General features: G+C 36.8%; 1 protein-coding gene across 2 annotated transcripts in view; it reads right to left on the bottom strand.

Moving 5' to 3' along the window:
- The window catches only part of LOC124163318 (protein TANC2), a 529,785-nt gene that overhangs the window by 130,807 nt on the left and 384,917 nt on the right, over nt 1-14,061 (bottom strand). For both annotated transcript variants that reach the window (XM_046540135.1, XM_046540134.1), the window contains one exon: nt 10,045-10,428. In XM_046540135.1, coding sequence (XP_046396091.1) covers nt 10,045-10,428 — 384 coding nt within the window. The remainder of the gene's footprint in view (nt 1-10,044; nt 10,429-14,061) is intronic.

The following is a 14,061-nucleotide window of genomic DNA, read 5'->3' on the forward strand; positions in this document are numbered from 1 at the left end:
GGACGAAGAAAGGAGGCGTCTACAACTGACTGGAGAGGAAAATGATCGGACTGCACTCTTAACCTATAAGCAGGACAGGAAGGGTCGTTCAAGGCCGAAAGGGAAAGGTCAACCTGCTGCAGTGGAGAAGAGGGAAAACAATACCAGGTGCTGTTTTAAATGTAAGAAATCTGGTCATATTAGTATAGTGTGTCCTGAAGTGCAGTGCTATGCTTGTCAGGAATGGGGACATTGGGCTGCTGACTGTACAAGCAAGAATGTAAGTAAAACTAATAATAATCTTGTGCAAGCGAAGTCAGAAGAGAAGACCATTAGTTGTGTAAGTTTGTATGCTTTGTCTGCTGTGAAAGGTCCTAATATGTGGTTGTTAGACTCAGCCGCGACTGAGCATATGACTTCTAAGATGGAATTGTTTTCATCATTCACTCCGGGAGGTGGAAATGTAACTCTTGGTAAAGGTAGTATTAAGGTTTGTGGACGGGGTACTATTGTGCTCAGTATGTCAAAAAAATGTGTAGGTAATGACCTAGAAATGAAAAATGTGTTGTATGTGCCTGAATTAAATTTCAATTTAATTTCAATTTCCAAACTGAATGGGCACAATGTGAAGGTACTATTTGATAAAAAATGTGCTACTGGTCTACAGTAGAACCTCGCTTTTACGCCCCCGCAATTTAAGTTTTCCCGCAATTTGCGACATTTTCGTCGAGTCCCGATGATTTAAGTATCTCTACAATGTTAAGTCTTCCCCGCATTTACGCTGATGAAATTTCAAATGTCCCGCTATTTACGCCAGGCCGCCAAAGGGTACATGGCGGATAGCGCACCGTAATCAAGAAGAAAGAGTTTTAGAGATCGGAGGCAGGGATAACCTTTTTGCAAGAAGGTTGCAAATATAGGAAAGGAAGTTGTATTTACAACCTCCTTGCCTTTTTGGCATACCTATCACCAGCGCCACTATCATTAATACGGCCTCTTTGAACTACTACAATAATTCCTTCTTCATCTGCTTCTGACCACTATCGCGGGATTTCCTGAGACAGATTGTTTGCGAAGTATAAATTTCTTTTTAAGTATTGTAGGTTTTCCACTTCACTTGTAAGCATCTTAGTTACAAATATAGACGCTATGTTTATACTCGTAGTCGTTCTCGTGATGATCCACGCACTGGGCGTTCTCCTTCGCGTACATTATTACCAAGTTCTTCGATTAATTTTAAAGTCGTTTTATTCGTAATCTCCTTTTCCCTGCTTTTTTTCGCAACAGCATCAATAAACGTGAATCAAATACGGAATGGCCTAGAAATGAGAGAGGAAAAATTTTTCAATAGAAGATAAAATAAAAACGTTGGGAAGAGTTGACTCGCGCATGACAGGTTCATGCGTTTCCCTTGCCAAAGAACTTTGAATTCCAATGTCCACATTAAACACTGTCATTAAAACTCGCAAAAACATAGAAACCAGTGCAGTGGATTGCGGACCCATTGCAAAGAGGCGAAAATATTAGAGATGTGCGAATAGTATCAGCGAATACTCGAATACCTTGAATACTAGAAAGTATTCGATATTCGAGGTCTCGAATAGTTATGCTAAAGATACCGTCTCGAATACCTCGAATACTTTGAATTTTGCGTCATACACTTTCGCACGCACGTCGTTGGTAGTTGACTCGGAAAAATGTAGAGAACTGAAGTCGTTTAGCGCCGTTTTACGCAGGTTGACGAATTACATCAAATTCGTGGATTTGAGCGGTGAAAAGAGTTCGACGAGGGGAACCGAAAATGGTCGGGTGAAAAAATCCGAAAATCCCCGATTCCCCCCACCAGGAAAACCTCAGTGCCGTGGGATAGCAACCTTAGGGAATTTCCCACGATCCGCTATTCCCCTCCATTCAGCACTCGCCTCACCCACTCTGACGCTTTCCTCTTCTCCGAAATCAAGCAAAAGGTCCCAGCTCGCGCCGGGATCGTACTACGAAGACCTTAGCTTCGAAAAAAATATCGAGTTACGAGAACAATAAAAACGTGTTTCACACCCTCCCCCCTTTTCTCACCCACTGACCTTTTTCTGGCTACCTGCTTCGAAGTTCCCCATTTCTGGAAGTCAACTGCTGCATGAGTAAGGATACTTACATTAGCGCATTTCCCAAGATCCGGTATCCCCCTCCATTCAGCACTAACCCCCCTCTGAGGCTTTCCTCTTCTTCGAAATAAAAAAATGGTCACAGCTCGCGCAGGGATCATATTACGAAGACCTTAGCTTCGAAAAAATACCAAGTTACACGAGAACAATAGAAACGTGTTTCCGGCCCTCCCTTTTACTCCCCCACTGACCTTTTTTTTCCTACCAGCTTCGAAGTTCCCCATTTCTGTGGAGGTCAACCGCTGCATGAGTCATCTATTAGCACAAAAGGTGTCTAACAATGACTTTTGTCAGTTGATACTACACCTTTATTGGATTGAAATATTAGTAATGTTCGCGTAATTTCAAAAAGAATAAGACCAAACACGACGTATTTCTGAGTTTATTTAAGCATTTTACGCAAAGAAATAAATGACAAAATACGACGGAGACTTAGCATTCTGGCGAAACTCGATATCCTCGCAACTGAGCTTCTCGGAAGTTGATGCGGTATTTTTTTTCGAAAACATATATCAAGTTACAATTTATGAGTTATGCTATAAATCTCTATTGTCTCAGTCGAAGGGATATTTTCTCAGGATATTTGGTTTCTCCCCGCTAGCAATTCGAATTCATCTGCTTATCTCGTGAGAACTTCCAAAGATGGACTGAAAATAATTGAAGAAAATCCGGTGGAGAAGCGCCTGTATTTTGCAAAACGCCTCGGATTGTCCGCTAGCACTTGACAGTAGGAGTGAGGGTAAAGTGAGCTACCTGTTGAAAATAAGAAGTTGGATGAAGCCCAGTATCAGATCGGCGTGCCGCAGAAACGGAGTTCGGTAGATAAGAATATACTATAGATCAGACAGAAATCCATTGTAGCAGTGTAAAAGCCGAGACGGCATGCAATCATTTTTTTGCGAGGTGGTGTGTCCCCTTAGGATATTTGAAAGAGATGTTAGTTGAATCAACTATAAGCCCAAATTGTTTCCATAAAATTAAAATATTCCATTAATCAGCTAAATTCCGGTTTGAATCCTTTAAAGGGAATCTTAATTACACGCCAAATCCTGGGTTTCCTGCTGCATAGGCAACCTAGTCAAACATTCTCGCATTTATCGTTTTTTTTCGTCCCCCCTGAAAAACGATAGATCGAGGTTCCACTGTATACCTTTTTATTTATACATTCATCAAGGGAAATAGAAACTTAGTAAGAAATAAGAAGCTTAAAGAAATAATATGCTTTGTGCAATTCTAGTATTCGAGGTATTCCAATATTCGAGCAATGATTTAATATTCGAATTCGATATTCGAGTTTGAGAAATCTGCTATTCGACCCATCTCTAGAAAATATGTTAAGTACTCGAAATATGATAGACTAGAAGAAATTTTAAAAGAATGGTTTCAGTGCACCAGGTTGTCGAACATACCCATCAGCGGAGTTATTTTGAAGGAAAAAGTGCAACATGTGGCAATGAGGCTGGTAATTGAAGACTTCAAGGCTTCAAACGGATGGTTAAGCAGGTTTAAGACTAGGCATAATGTTGTATACAAAACAATTTGTGGTGAGTCCAATAGTGTTGTTCCCCAAGCAGTAGCACAGTGGAAGGAACATTGTTTGAGTGAGCATATAGAAGGGTATGCTCCAAAAGACATTTTCAATTTTGATGAGACGGGCCTTTTTTTCAATACACTTCCCCATAAGACTTTAAGAGTTTAGAGGTGAATCTTGCCATGGTGGGAAGCATAGCAAAGTGCGTTTAACAGTACATATTGTAAGGTGCTAATGCTAATGGTAGTGAAAAGTTAAGGCCATTTGTCATTGGAAAATCCAAAAATCCCAGATGTTTTAAAAATATCAAGACAAGTGAGGAGGATGATGACGATACAGAAATGCCAAAAGAAAGCACAATCAATGCTATATCTGCTGTAAGTGCACTAATTAGTGCACTTACAGCAGATAAGGCTACATTTACCAACTGTTGCAGGAAATGAGAGAGAATTAGAGCTGTTGGACATCATAGAAAACAAGAGTATAAATAATTTGCACAAATAAAATGACCAATCAAACAAAGATGATGGAATATTTACAGAAGAAGGCTAATTAAAAGAACATATTTTAATGGTGCTTCTTTTTTCATCACTGAATCCATCCCAGAATATTGAATTTAAACCCCTATTGAAAATTTCTTATAAGTCTTACAGAAATTCTTTTAAGAATTCTGTAAGACTTATAGGATTCTATAAGTCTTACAGAATTCTTATAGGATTCTATAAGTCTTACAGATTTCTTATAGGATTCTATAAGTCTTATAGAAATTCTTATAGGATTCTATAAGTCTTACAAAAATTCTTATAAGAAATCTGCATTTCTTATAGAATTCTACAATAATGCTGCGCGGGTCGCATACCTTTTAGGTTTTTATCCAGCAGGCGTGTCACCATAACTTATGTTGGCAATTGATAATTATTTAAGGAATTCTACATAAGATAATTTTTGGAAATTATGTATAACTCTTTTTTAAGTAATGTTCTGCTAATTTCCTGTTTTTTTTCAGCATGGTATTTGACATAAATGGTTCCAAGAAGCGGAGGCTTCTTTAATGCGACTTGTTAGTATATATAGCTGAGGGCACATGAAAAATTGTAGACTTATAAGATCTCTCTGTTTCGAGTCTACAGATTACTTGACCGATGGAAGTTCGATATGGGCCATGAATAACCACGATGTATACTACGATTGCATACGTTGCAGGATACTGTTCACATGGTTCCCTAGCAACCTAACAACCAAAACTTGTTTGGTTGTTAGGTTGCTAGGGATTGCTTTTATATGTTAATTAGTGATGGGCAAAGTCGATCATTTTAGTGATTCAATCATTTTGACTCGAGTCACATAAGTGATTCAATCAATTGATTCAATCACTATGATCGAAAAGACTCAAATGAATCAAGATCGAAAAGACTCAAAGGAATCATGATTGAAAAGACTCAAAAGGAATCATGATCGAAAAGACTCAAAAGGAATCAAGATCGAAAAGACTCAATCAATGGATGTAATAAATCACTTTGAATAATCGAATAAATACTGCCTCATCTGCGAAGGGCATTGGTAACGCTGATTGCTATCCATATTATCATTTCATATACTATTTTTATTGTGAATTCCTAGATGAGTAAATTAGATTTCAAAAATGAAGGAAGTAGTGTCATGAAAATATTTGGGAAGGCAAAACTGCCAGTTTCTTAACACTAATCAAATAATTTCTAACTACATATCTCAAAATATAACACAAAATACACCACACACTATGCATGAATCTGATCTGCAGGATAATTTTATGAACGGCACAATAAAATGTAACCAACTTTAACTTCTACTTCTTAACGTTCTCCTACAGGAGTCATCTTAATATTTTCCTTTTACGTGTATTGGTGTTATTCACACTGATAACTGCTGGAAAACATTTAAGAAAAAGATTACACAAGTATTCAGTTCTTGATAACATAGTATTTAATTGTCTCACAACTATTTCTGCCCTGAGGAAAAGAGATCAAGCATCTATCGTTCCAAATTTTGAAACAAACCGGAAACCGAGATGATTGATATGAAACCGGAAGTCGGAGTGATTGATGATTGATGATCGACTTGTTTAACGAAATGAATCATGAGTCATTTGATTCACCTAGTGATTCAATCTTTTTGATCGAATCGTTCATGATCGACCCATCACTAATGTTAATCATTCACTATGTCTTTGTGATAGCAGTTTAATAAAATAAGTCGTGTGCTTCTAACCAAAATAAGGCATTGACCTCATTTGGTAAGTATTAAAAAACTGGCATTCCTAAAATTATGTTACCTTAAACAGATAGTTTCGTTGAATTTTAAACTTTTCATCATTAATTTAGATAGACATGTATATTTTTCAGATTGTGGCATATCTAACATAAGAGGAAGTTTTAATGAAAACAGTGTTTTAATGGACAAAGTGAGTGATTTAGTCGTCTCTGCAGAGAATGAGAATGAATTTGTATGAGTATGCCAACATCTGCACAGTTATTATTTTATGGAAAATACATCAACTATTATTCTCAATCAGTGTTTCTGTGATTCCTATTAATTTCCCTAAATCTTGCACTTATTGTTAGCCATATTCTACGTTTCCTTTTCTCCAAAATGGCATCAAATTCCATTTTGCTTTGCTTATTTCTTTCATTATCTATCCAAATCTGTATGTAGAGGTCTCATTCTCTCTGGTATCTTAAATAAACATTGCTCATATGCATTTTATTTATCAAATTTTACTCTTCCTTCCCATATAATTTCTTGAAGTACCTATCTCCAGTGGAACTTGAATTTTATTTCATTTGCTTCTTCAATTTTCCAGGTTAAATCATATTCCACCCTATTGGAAATTTCTTATAAGAAAATTTCTTATCAGAAATTGGACATATTTCTTATAAGAAAATTTCTTATAAGAATTTTTCTATAAGAAAATTTCTTATCAGAAATTGGGCATATTTCTTATAAGAAAATTTCTTATAAGAATTTTTCTTATAAAAAATTTCTTCTAACTATCAGTTACAAAATGTTATTTATAACAAATTTTCTGATGGAAATATTTATTATAAATATCATATCATCATGCTTAAAACACTTGCGCAAACTTCTATAAAAAGCTACATAAGATTTACATCCCTACTGAGAGTACAAAGTTAGCATTATACCTAATTCAATCCAAATGTAGACGCCTATATCTTATACAGCAAACCTAATGATTTCCCATGAACCAAATGTAGATGTCTATCATCAGTGTACATCAAAAAGGACATTGAAGCTCTGTAAAGTTCACCTGGCTGGCCAGAAAAGGCGAAATACCATAGAGGTCTTTCAGGGCATGGGTTCTGTATAGGGTTAATGTCCCCACATGCTAAAAGAAACTAAAATCAATGAAACCAACGATTGCCTAGAATGATGGTCTGATAATTGAATACAACTTTGGCAATCATTACGCAATGAAAGATACAGGAATTGCAATATGGAATATGATTTAACCTGGAAAATTGAAGAAGCAAATGAAATAAAATTCAAGTTCCACTGGGGATAGGTACTTCAAGAAATTATATGGGAAGGAAGAGTAAAATTTGATGAATCAAATGCGTATGAGCAATGTTTATTTAAGATACCAGAGAGAATGAGACCTCTACATGCAGATTTGGATAGATAATGAAAGAAATAAGCAAAGCAAAATGGAATTTGATGCCATTTTGGAGAAAAGGATACGTAGAATATGGCTAACAATAAGTGCAAGATTTAAGGAAATTAATAGGAATCACAGAAACACTGATTGATAATAATAGTTGATGTATTTTCCATAAAATAATAACTGCGAAGATGTTGGCATACTCATACAAATTCATTCTCATTCTCTTCAGAGACGACTAAATCACTCTCTTTGTCCATTAAAACACTGTTTTCATTAAAACTTCCTCTTATGTTAGATATACCACAATCTGAAAAATATACATGTCTATCTAAATTAATGATGAAAAGTTTAAAATTCAACGAAACTATCTGTTTAAGGTAACATAATTTTAGGAATGCCAGTTTTTTAATACTTACCAAATGAGGTCAATGTCTTATTTTGGTTAGAAGCACACGACTTATTTTATTAAACTGCTATCACAAAGACATAGTGAATGATTAACATATAAAAGCAATCCCTAGCAACCTAACAACCAAACAAGTTTTGGTTGTTAGGTTGCTAGGGAACCATGTGAACAGTATCCTGCAACGTATGCAATCGTAGTATACATCGTGGTTATTCATGGCTCATATCGAACTTCCATCGGTCAAATAATCTGTAGACTCAAAACAGAGAGATCTTATAAGTCTACAATTTTTCATGTGCCCTCAGCTATACCTAACAAGTAGCATTAAAGAAGCCTCCGCTTCTTGGAACCATTTATGTCAAATACCATGCTGAAAAAAAAACAGGAAATTAGCAGAACATTACTTAAAAAAGAGTTATACATAATTTCCAAAATTATCTTATATAGAATTCCTTCAATAATTATCAATTGCCAACATAAGTTATGGTGACACGCCTGCTGGATGAAAACCTATAAGGTATGCGACCCGCGCAGCATTATTGTAGAATTCTATAAGAAATGCAGATTTCTTATAAGAATTTTTGTAAGACTTATAGAATCCTATAAGAATTTCTATAAGACTTATAGAATCCTATAAGAAATCTGTAAGACTTATAGAATCCTATAAGAATTTCTATAAGACTTATAGAATCCTATAAGAAATATGTAAGACTTAAAGAATCCTATAAGAATTCTGTAAGACTTATAGAATCCTATAAGTCTTACAGAATTCTTATAAGAATTTCTGTAAGACTTATAAGAAATTTTCAATAGGGCATATTGCAATTCCTGTATCTTTCATTGCGTAATGATTGCCAAAGTTGTATTCAATTATCAGACCATCATTCTAGGCAATCGTTGGTTTCATTGATTTTAGTTTCTTTTAGCATGTGGGGACATTAACCCTATACAGAACCCATGCCCTGAAAGACCTCTATGGTATCTCGCCTTATCTGGCCAGCCAGGTGAACTTTACAGAGCTTCAATGTCCTTTTTTATGTACACTGATGATAGACATCTACATTTGGTTCATGGGAAATCATTAGGTTTGCTGTATAAGATATAGGCGTCTACATTTGGATTGAATTAGGTATAATGCTAACTTTGTACTCTCAGTAGGGATGTAAATCTTATGTAGCTTTTTATAGAAGTTTGCGCAAGTGTTTTAAGCATGTTGAGATGATATTTATAATAAATATTTCCATCAGAAAGTTTGTTATAAATAACATTTTGTAACTGATAGTTAGAATAAATTTTCTTATAAGAAAAATTCTTATAAGAAATTTTCTTATAAGAAATATGCCCATTTTCTGATAAGAAATTTTCTTATAGAAAAATTCTTATAAGAAATTTTCTTAAAAGAAAAATGCCCAATTTCTGATAAGAAATTTGCTTATAGGAAAAATTCTTAAAAGAAATTTTCTTATAAGAAATATGTCCAATTTCTGATAAGAAATTTTCTTATAAGAAATTTCCAATAGGGATCTTGGCCAATCGCCGGGGTGCATTTTTGTTGTTCTTTTTTTTTAACGTCTTCTCCCTGATTGTGTATGACATAGCAGAGTGTTCGCAAGTCCAGATTAAAGTCAACCTTGTCAAATAAGAATGTGTGTTATTCCACGCGAAATTCGCCATGAACAATAAGGTTCACTTTAGAACATATTTTTCATATTTGCTATTGGATTGCACTTAGTTAAAGCTATGATGCCGCCCGATCATAAAAGTTACAACAGCAGGTTCATTGAACTCCATACACTCCATAAGTTAGTATGGTCTACCTCTTCAAGATTACAATGGCAGAAACAAGGGAACAGCAGAACAAACAGTTGAAGAGAGGGCCAGCCCAAATTACAATGGTGGAAAATTCAAAATACATGACAATATTTTGCAGTATTCAACATAATTTTTCTATTTTTCCCAATTGCAAACCAAAGAATTAAATTTTTTACCACTATTAAGACCAAATAAATATTCAAAGTTTAACTACACATGCATCAATATAAAAAAAGACACGTTATTACAGAAGATTAAAACAGCATTTATAGAAAGGTATGGAATTGGGATGTGATGAATTGATAAAGGAGGGAAAAAGCAATATGTACTTAACTTACTGTAAGTCCTCTTCCTACCACCATAAATATATTGATTGTGTCTAGCCTTGCAGCATCAACACAGTACAACCTGAATCTATTGTAGAGGACTGCAAAATACGTATATTAAAAATTGAGGGCTACCTACTGCTACAACGTGAAGCCAGATATAAAATTACCTAAGGTTGAAGTGGAGCAGAAATATCTGTGCAAGCGTGAGTGGCAGCACCTTGTAGCTTGATGACTTTGTCACCAACTGGCCCCTCTCTATGAGGTCAAGGGTGAGCTTGGTGAACAGGAATGATCCACCAGAAAGCCTCAAAAGGTGTTGAGAGAAGCGAGCAATGGCGGCCGACTCCCCGTGGGGTGCCACAGCTGCCGAGGGCATTCCTGAGATGCTGGAGGTGGGGGATGTTGTCTGCTGCTGCTGCGGAGAGGGCAGTGTGCTCGACAGAGAGGAGAGCGAGAGGTTGGCACGAATGGTTGGGCTGTGGGATGCTCGGAAGTGGATATAATCAACCAAGTCTCGCTGGAGGCTGTCATCCGTGAGGATATCGTCCAAACTGAAATTAAGAAATAATAGCAATGAAATTGCACCAAATTTACTCTAACGTACATAAACTCATTAGCTTGGCATTCACTCATAAAAAAATAAAAATGTGCAATTTTCCACAAAATATAATTCAAAATTAATACACATTTCTGTACAGATGAATCTTCTGTAGGCAACTAAAGGAAATGCAAAGGTGCATGTAGAGTGAGGAGGGAAAAAGCAGTAAACCACTAGCTTTTTATCCAGCTCCAATCATCAGCAAATAATGAATTGACTCAACTGAAGACTTTCCAAGGTTTTTCAAGGATCCTCCCTTACTTGAGACTGTTTCCTGAGAATGATATACAGGGTGTCCCATTTATCTTGACCACCCGAAATTACTTTTTGTCCAGATGCAAATTCAAAAATGAGTCAAGCAAATGTTCATTATCCGTCAGGGGGACATTAATCAGCATGATTGCCTTCCTTGTGGCTTTGTTATTTACAATGATATGAACAGCAGTATGTGTCTTTTAAATGGCATCCTATATTTTTTATTCAGCAATTCATTTCCTCTCCTAAAGACTTATTCAAAAATGTAGCACAGTGGACCATTAACATAAACACAGTGTTATGAAAAATGACTGACTCTCTAGTGCTTAGTGCAGGTACGTGGGTATTGGAACTACTCCACTCGCTGATGTTGACAGTGAACAAATGAAAACATAGTAAAATCCACACCAGTCATTCAGTCAACCATCATCCGTTGAATACCTGTGTGAGTACAATGTACCACACGAACCGGGAGAAGATAGACATGCTACTCATTTATGGGGAATTTAAGTTAAAAGAGCAGTAATTGCAATACTGTTTTCTTATTTACAATACGGGTACATTAAGTACAGTAGCTTAGTCCTTTTAAATTCCTGCTGTCTACTGTACAATAGTACGGCATTTGACCAGCACATCTATACAGTAGGCTACAGTAAAGGCTGTCCTTTCTACAAACTGCATCGACATTACCTTTTCTTTCATTGTGGTTGAAGGTAGGCAAAATGCTATGCAGGCAGAGGAACTGTACAGAAAGCGATATCCTGACAAGACCTCACCTTCCTGACGGATGTTTCCTCATCTTTTTTTGTGGCACTTCAGGAAACAGGAAATTTCTACCAACGGCCACGCAATCATGTACAGTTCTGTCAGTGGGCACAGCAGCAAATCCTTGCCAACCCTAACTTCTTCTCCAATGTTCTATTAACCAATGAATGTTCCTTCTCAAACAAAGGACAAGTAAATACTAAGAACATGCATTTTGGTCCATCAAAAACCCACAATGGCTTAGACAGGTGGAACATCAGCGTCATTGGAGAGTTAACGTCTGGTGTGGGATCCTTGATACTACAACTACTGGTCCCTATTTCATCACTGGTAATCTCACCGGCACAGTGTATGCCAACATTCTCAAATGAATTCTTCATCCTCTTATTGATGAAGTGCCGCTAAGAACCAAAATGCTTATGTGGTATCAACACAATCGATGTCCAGCACATAACGCCTTGTCGTGTTCTGAACCGAAGGTATCCTAGCAGATGGATTGGTCGTGGAGGAACACTTACTTGGCCTGCTAGGTCTCCTCATTTAAATCCTCTGGACTTTTTTCTTTGGGGATTATTTCCGTAAAGACATTGTTTACCGCGATATGCCAACAACTCCAGAGGATATATGTACAGTAATGTATCATACGTGCTTGTAATTCTCTTCAGCCGGCAACACTGGAAGCAGTAAATAAGTCTTTCATTCAATGAGTGAATCAGTGTATCGCTGTCCAGGGTCACCACTTTGAGTACCTTTGAATGATTGACTCCTGGGCAATGTACTGTACTCGTACTGTACTGTACAGTACTGTAGTCCATGTGACTTTTGTGTTATGTTTTGACTTGCTTGTCATTTGTTTACTGCTAACTCCAGTAAGTGGACGAGTTTTTTATGTTTTTATAATGTTGTGTTTATGTTAATGGTCCACTGTACTACATTTTTGAATAATAGTCTTTAGGAGAGGAAATGAATGGCCAAATAAAAAATATAGGGTGCCATTAAAAAAAAATGTTTTTTAATGTTTATATTGTTTATATTTTAATGTATCTAAATACTAAATATGAGTACCGAATATAAATTTGTTTATGCCCATATGATATAATTTTGCTTCACTGCATCCACCCATATGTTATTTCTTTGCAGTGTATATAGAAGTATAAGTTATTAAACGTTAATAATGTAACAGCTCTAGGTGAAGTGATAAGAGACAAATGTTACTTCCGCGATTTTTACAGGATTCTGGCAATCAAGAAAAATCTTACGAATATTCTGGGAGCTTCTATCTTGCAATTTAAAAAAATCAAGTCTTATGGGTTTTGAAATATAACGAATATGGGATAATTAGCGACGTTTCAAAGAAGCCAATGATGCTTCAGAGGTGGAGCTAAATCAGCCGGTATTTTTTTCCTACCGCGGAGCCCCATTCCCTCACTGAGGACGTTTCCTTAGTGATGGATGGGTAAATGTGATGCGTGGGAGTGCACCAGATGAGGGTTTACTCCTGCATTGGAGGGAAATCCAAAAAATTAACTTCTTAGAGGTATGGGTTATAAATGGTAGGGAAGAAGGAAAGAGGCGCCTACATATTTTCTTTCGTCCAGCTCTGCGTGAGGGACTGATGGAAGAATGTTCTGGGGTGTCTAAAACACCCTCACGCTGGGAGGACTTCCCTCATCTTTTCTTTCCGTAGCGTTTCACTGACCCAAACATTGAGGCTATCAATGCCTTCCCACTAAGCTTCCTTATTCGTCATTCACCGCCTTCTTCCCCCCTCCCACAAAACTTGATTGAACTTCTCTCCACCCTAATGACCCACCCGAGCTGAACCTTCTTGGAACGAAGGGAGGGCCACTGCGAGGCGTTTTGACAAGGCTTTTGTTCCCTGTCCCTCATGCAGCGATGGAAGGATAAAGAAAAAGCAGGCTATTGTATCTAATTGTCTCCTTGCACTCCCAACCTTTTTCGCGATAAGGGTTTTCTACTCTTACCTGGCCTAACGATCTGGGTATTCCCTGATCCTTGGCAGTCGACACACTACCATCCCTTCACCTCAAAACAACCTACCTGGAATTCCTTCTCCTTTCTCCTCCTCACTCACCCCTTCAAGTTAGTAAAACCCCTATTTAATAAAATATCTGTACATTTGAGTATTCAAAGAAACGAGAAATATAGTCACAAATTTTCACTTCACGGTAAATTGTCTATTCTCCTATTCATTACGAAACAACTTTACTATGCAAATACTGAACTAATTGTCAGGAAAAAGAAATTATTTTCTGTGACACAATTAGTTGGGTAGTTATCTTGATTTCACCCCAATGGTAAACTGTCACATCATCGGTAATTGTATAAACGCCAGCAATTTTGTATAGATTATCATAGCCACAAAGGAATATTTTCGAATGAGAGGTACAATTGTCTTAAGACATATAGCAGTAACCATGCGAGAGGTACAAGACATATAACACTAACGTATGTGTTCTTCACGGTAGTCGGTGAAACCTCTGAATCTCCTGGCAAGTTACACTCACTCATTCAACAAGAAATATTCACACGACGGTGAGGAAGC

Source organism: Ischnura elegans, chromosome 8, assembly GCF_921293095.1.
Source record: "Ischnura elegans chromosome 8, ioIscEleg1.1, whole genome shotgun sequence".
In the NCBI taxonomy this organism is placed as follows: domain Eukaryota; kingdom Metazoa; phylum Arthropoda; class Insecta; order Odonata; family Coenagrionidae; genus Ischnura; species Ischnura elegans.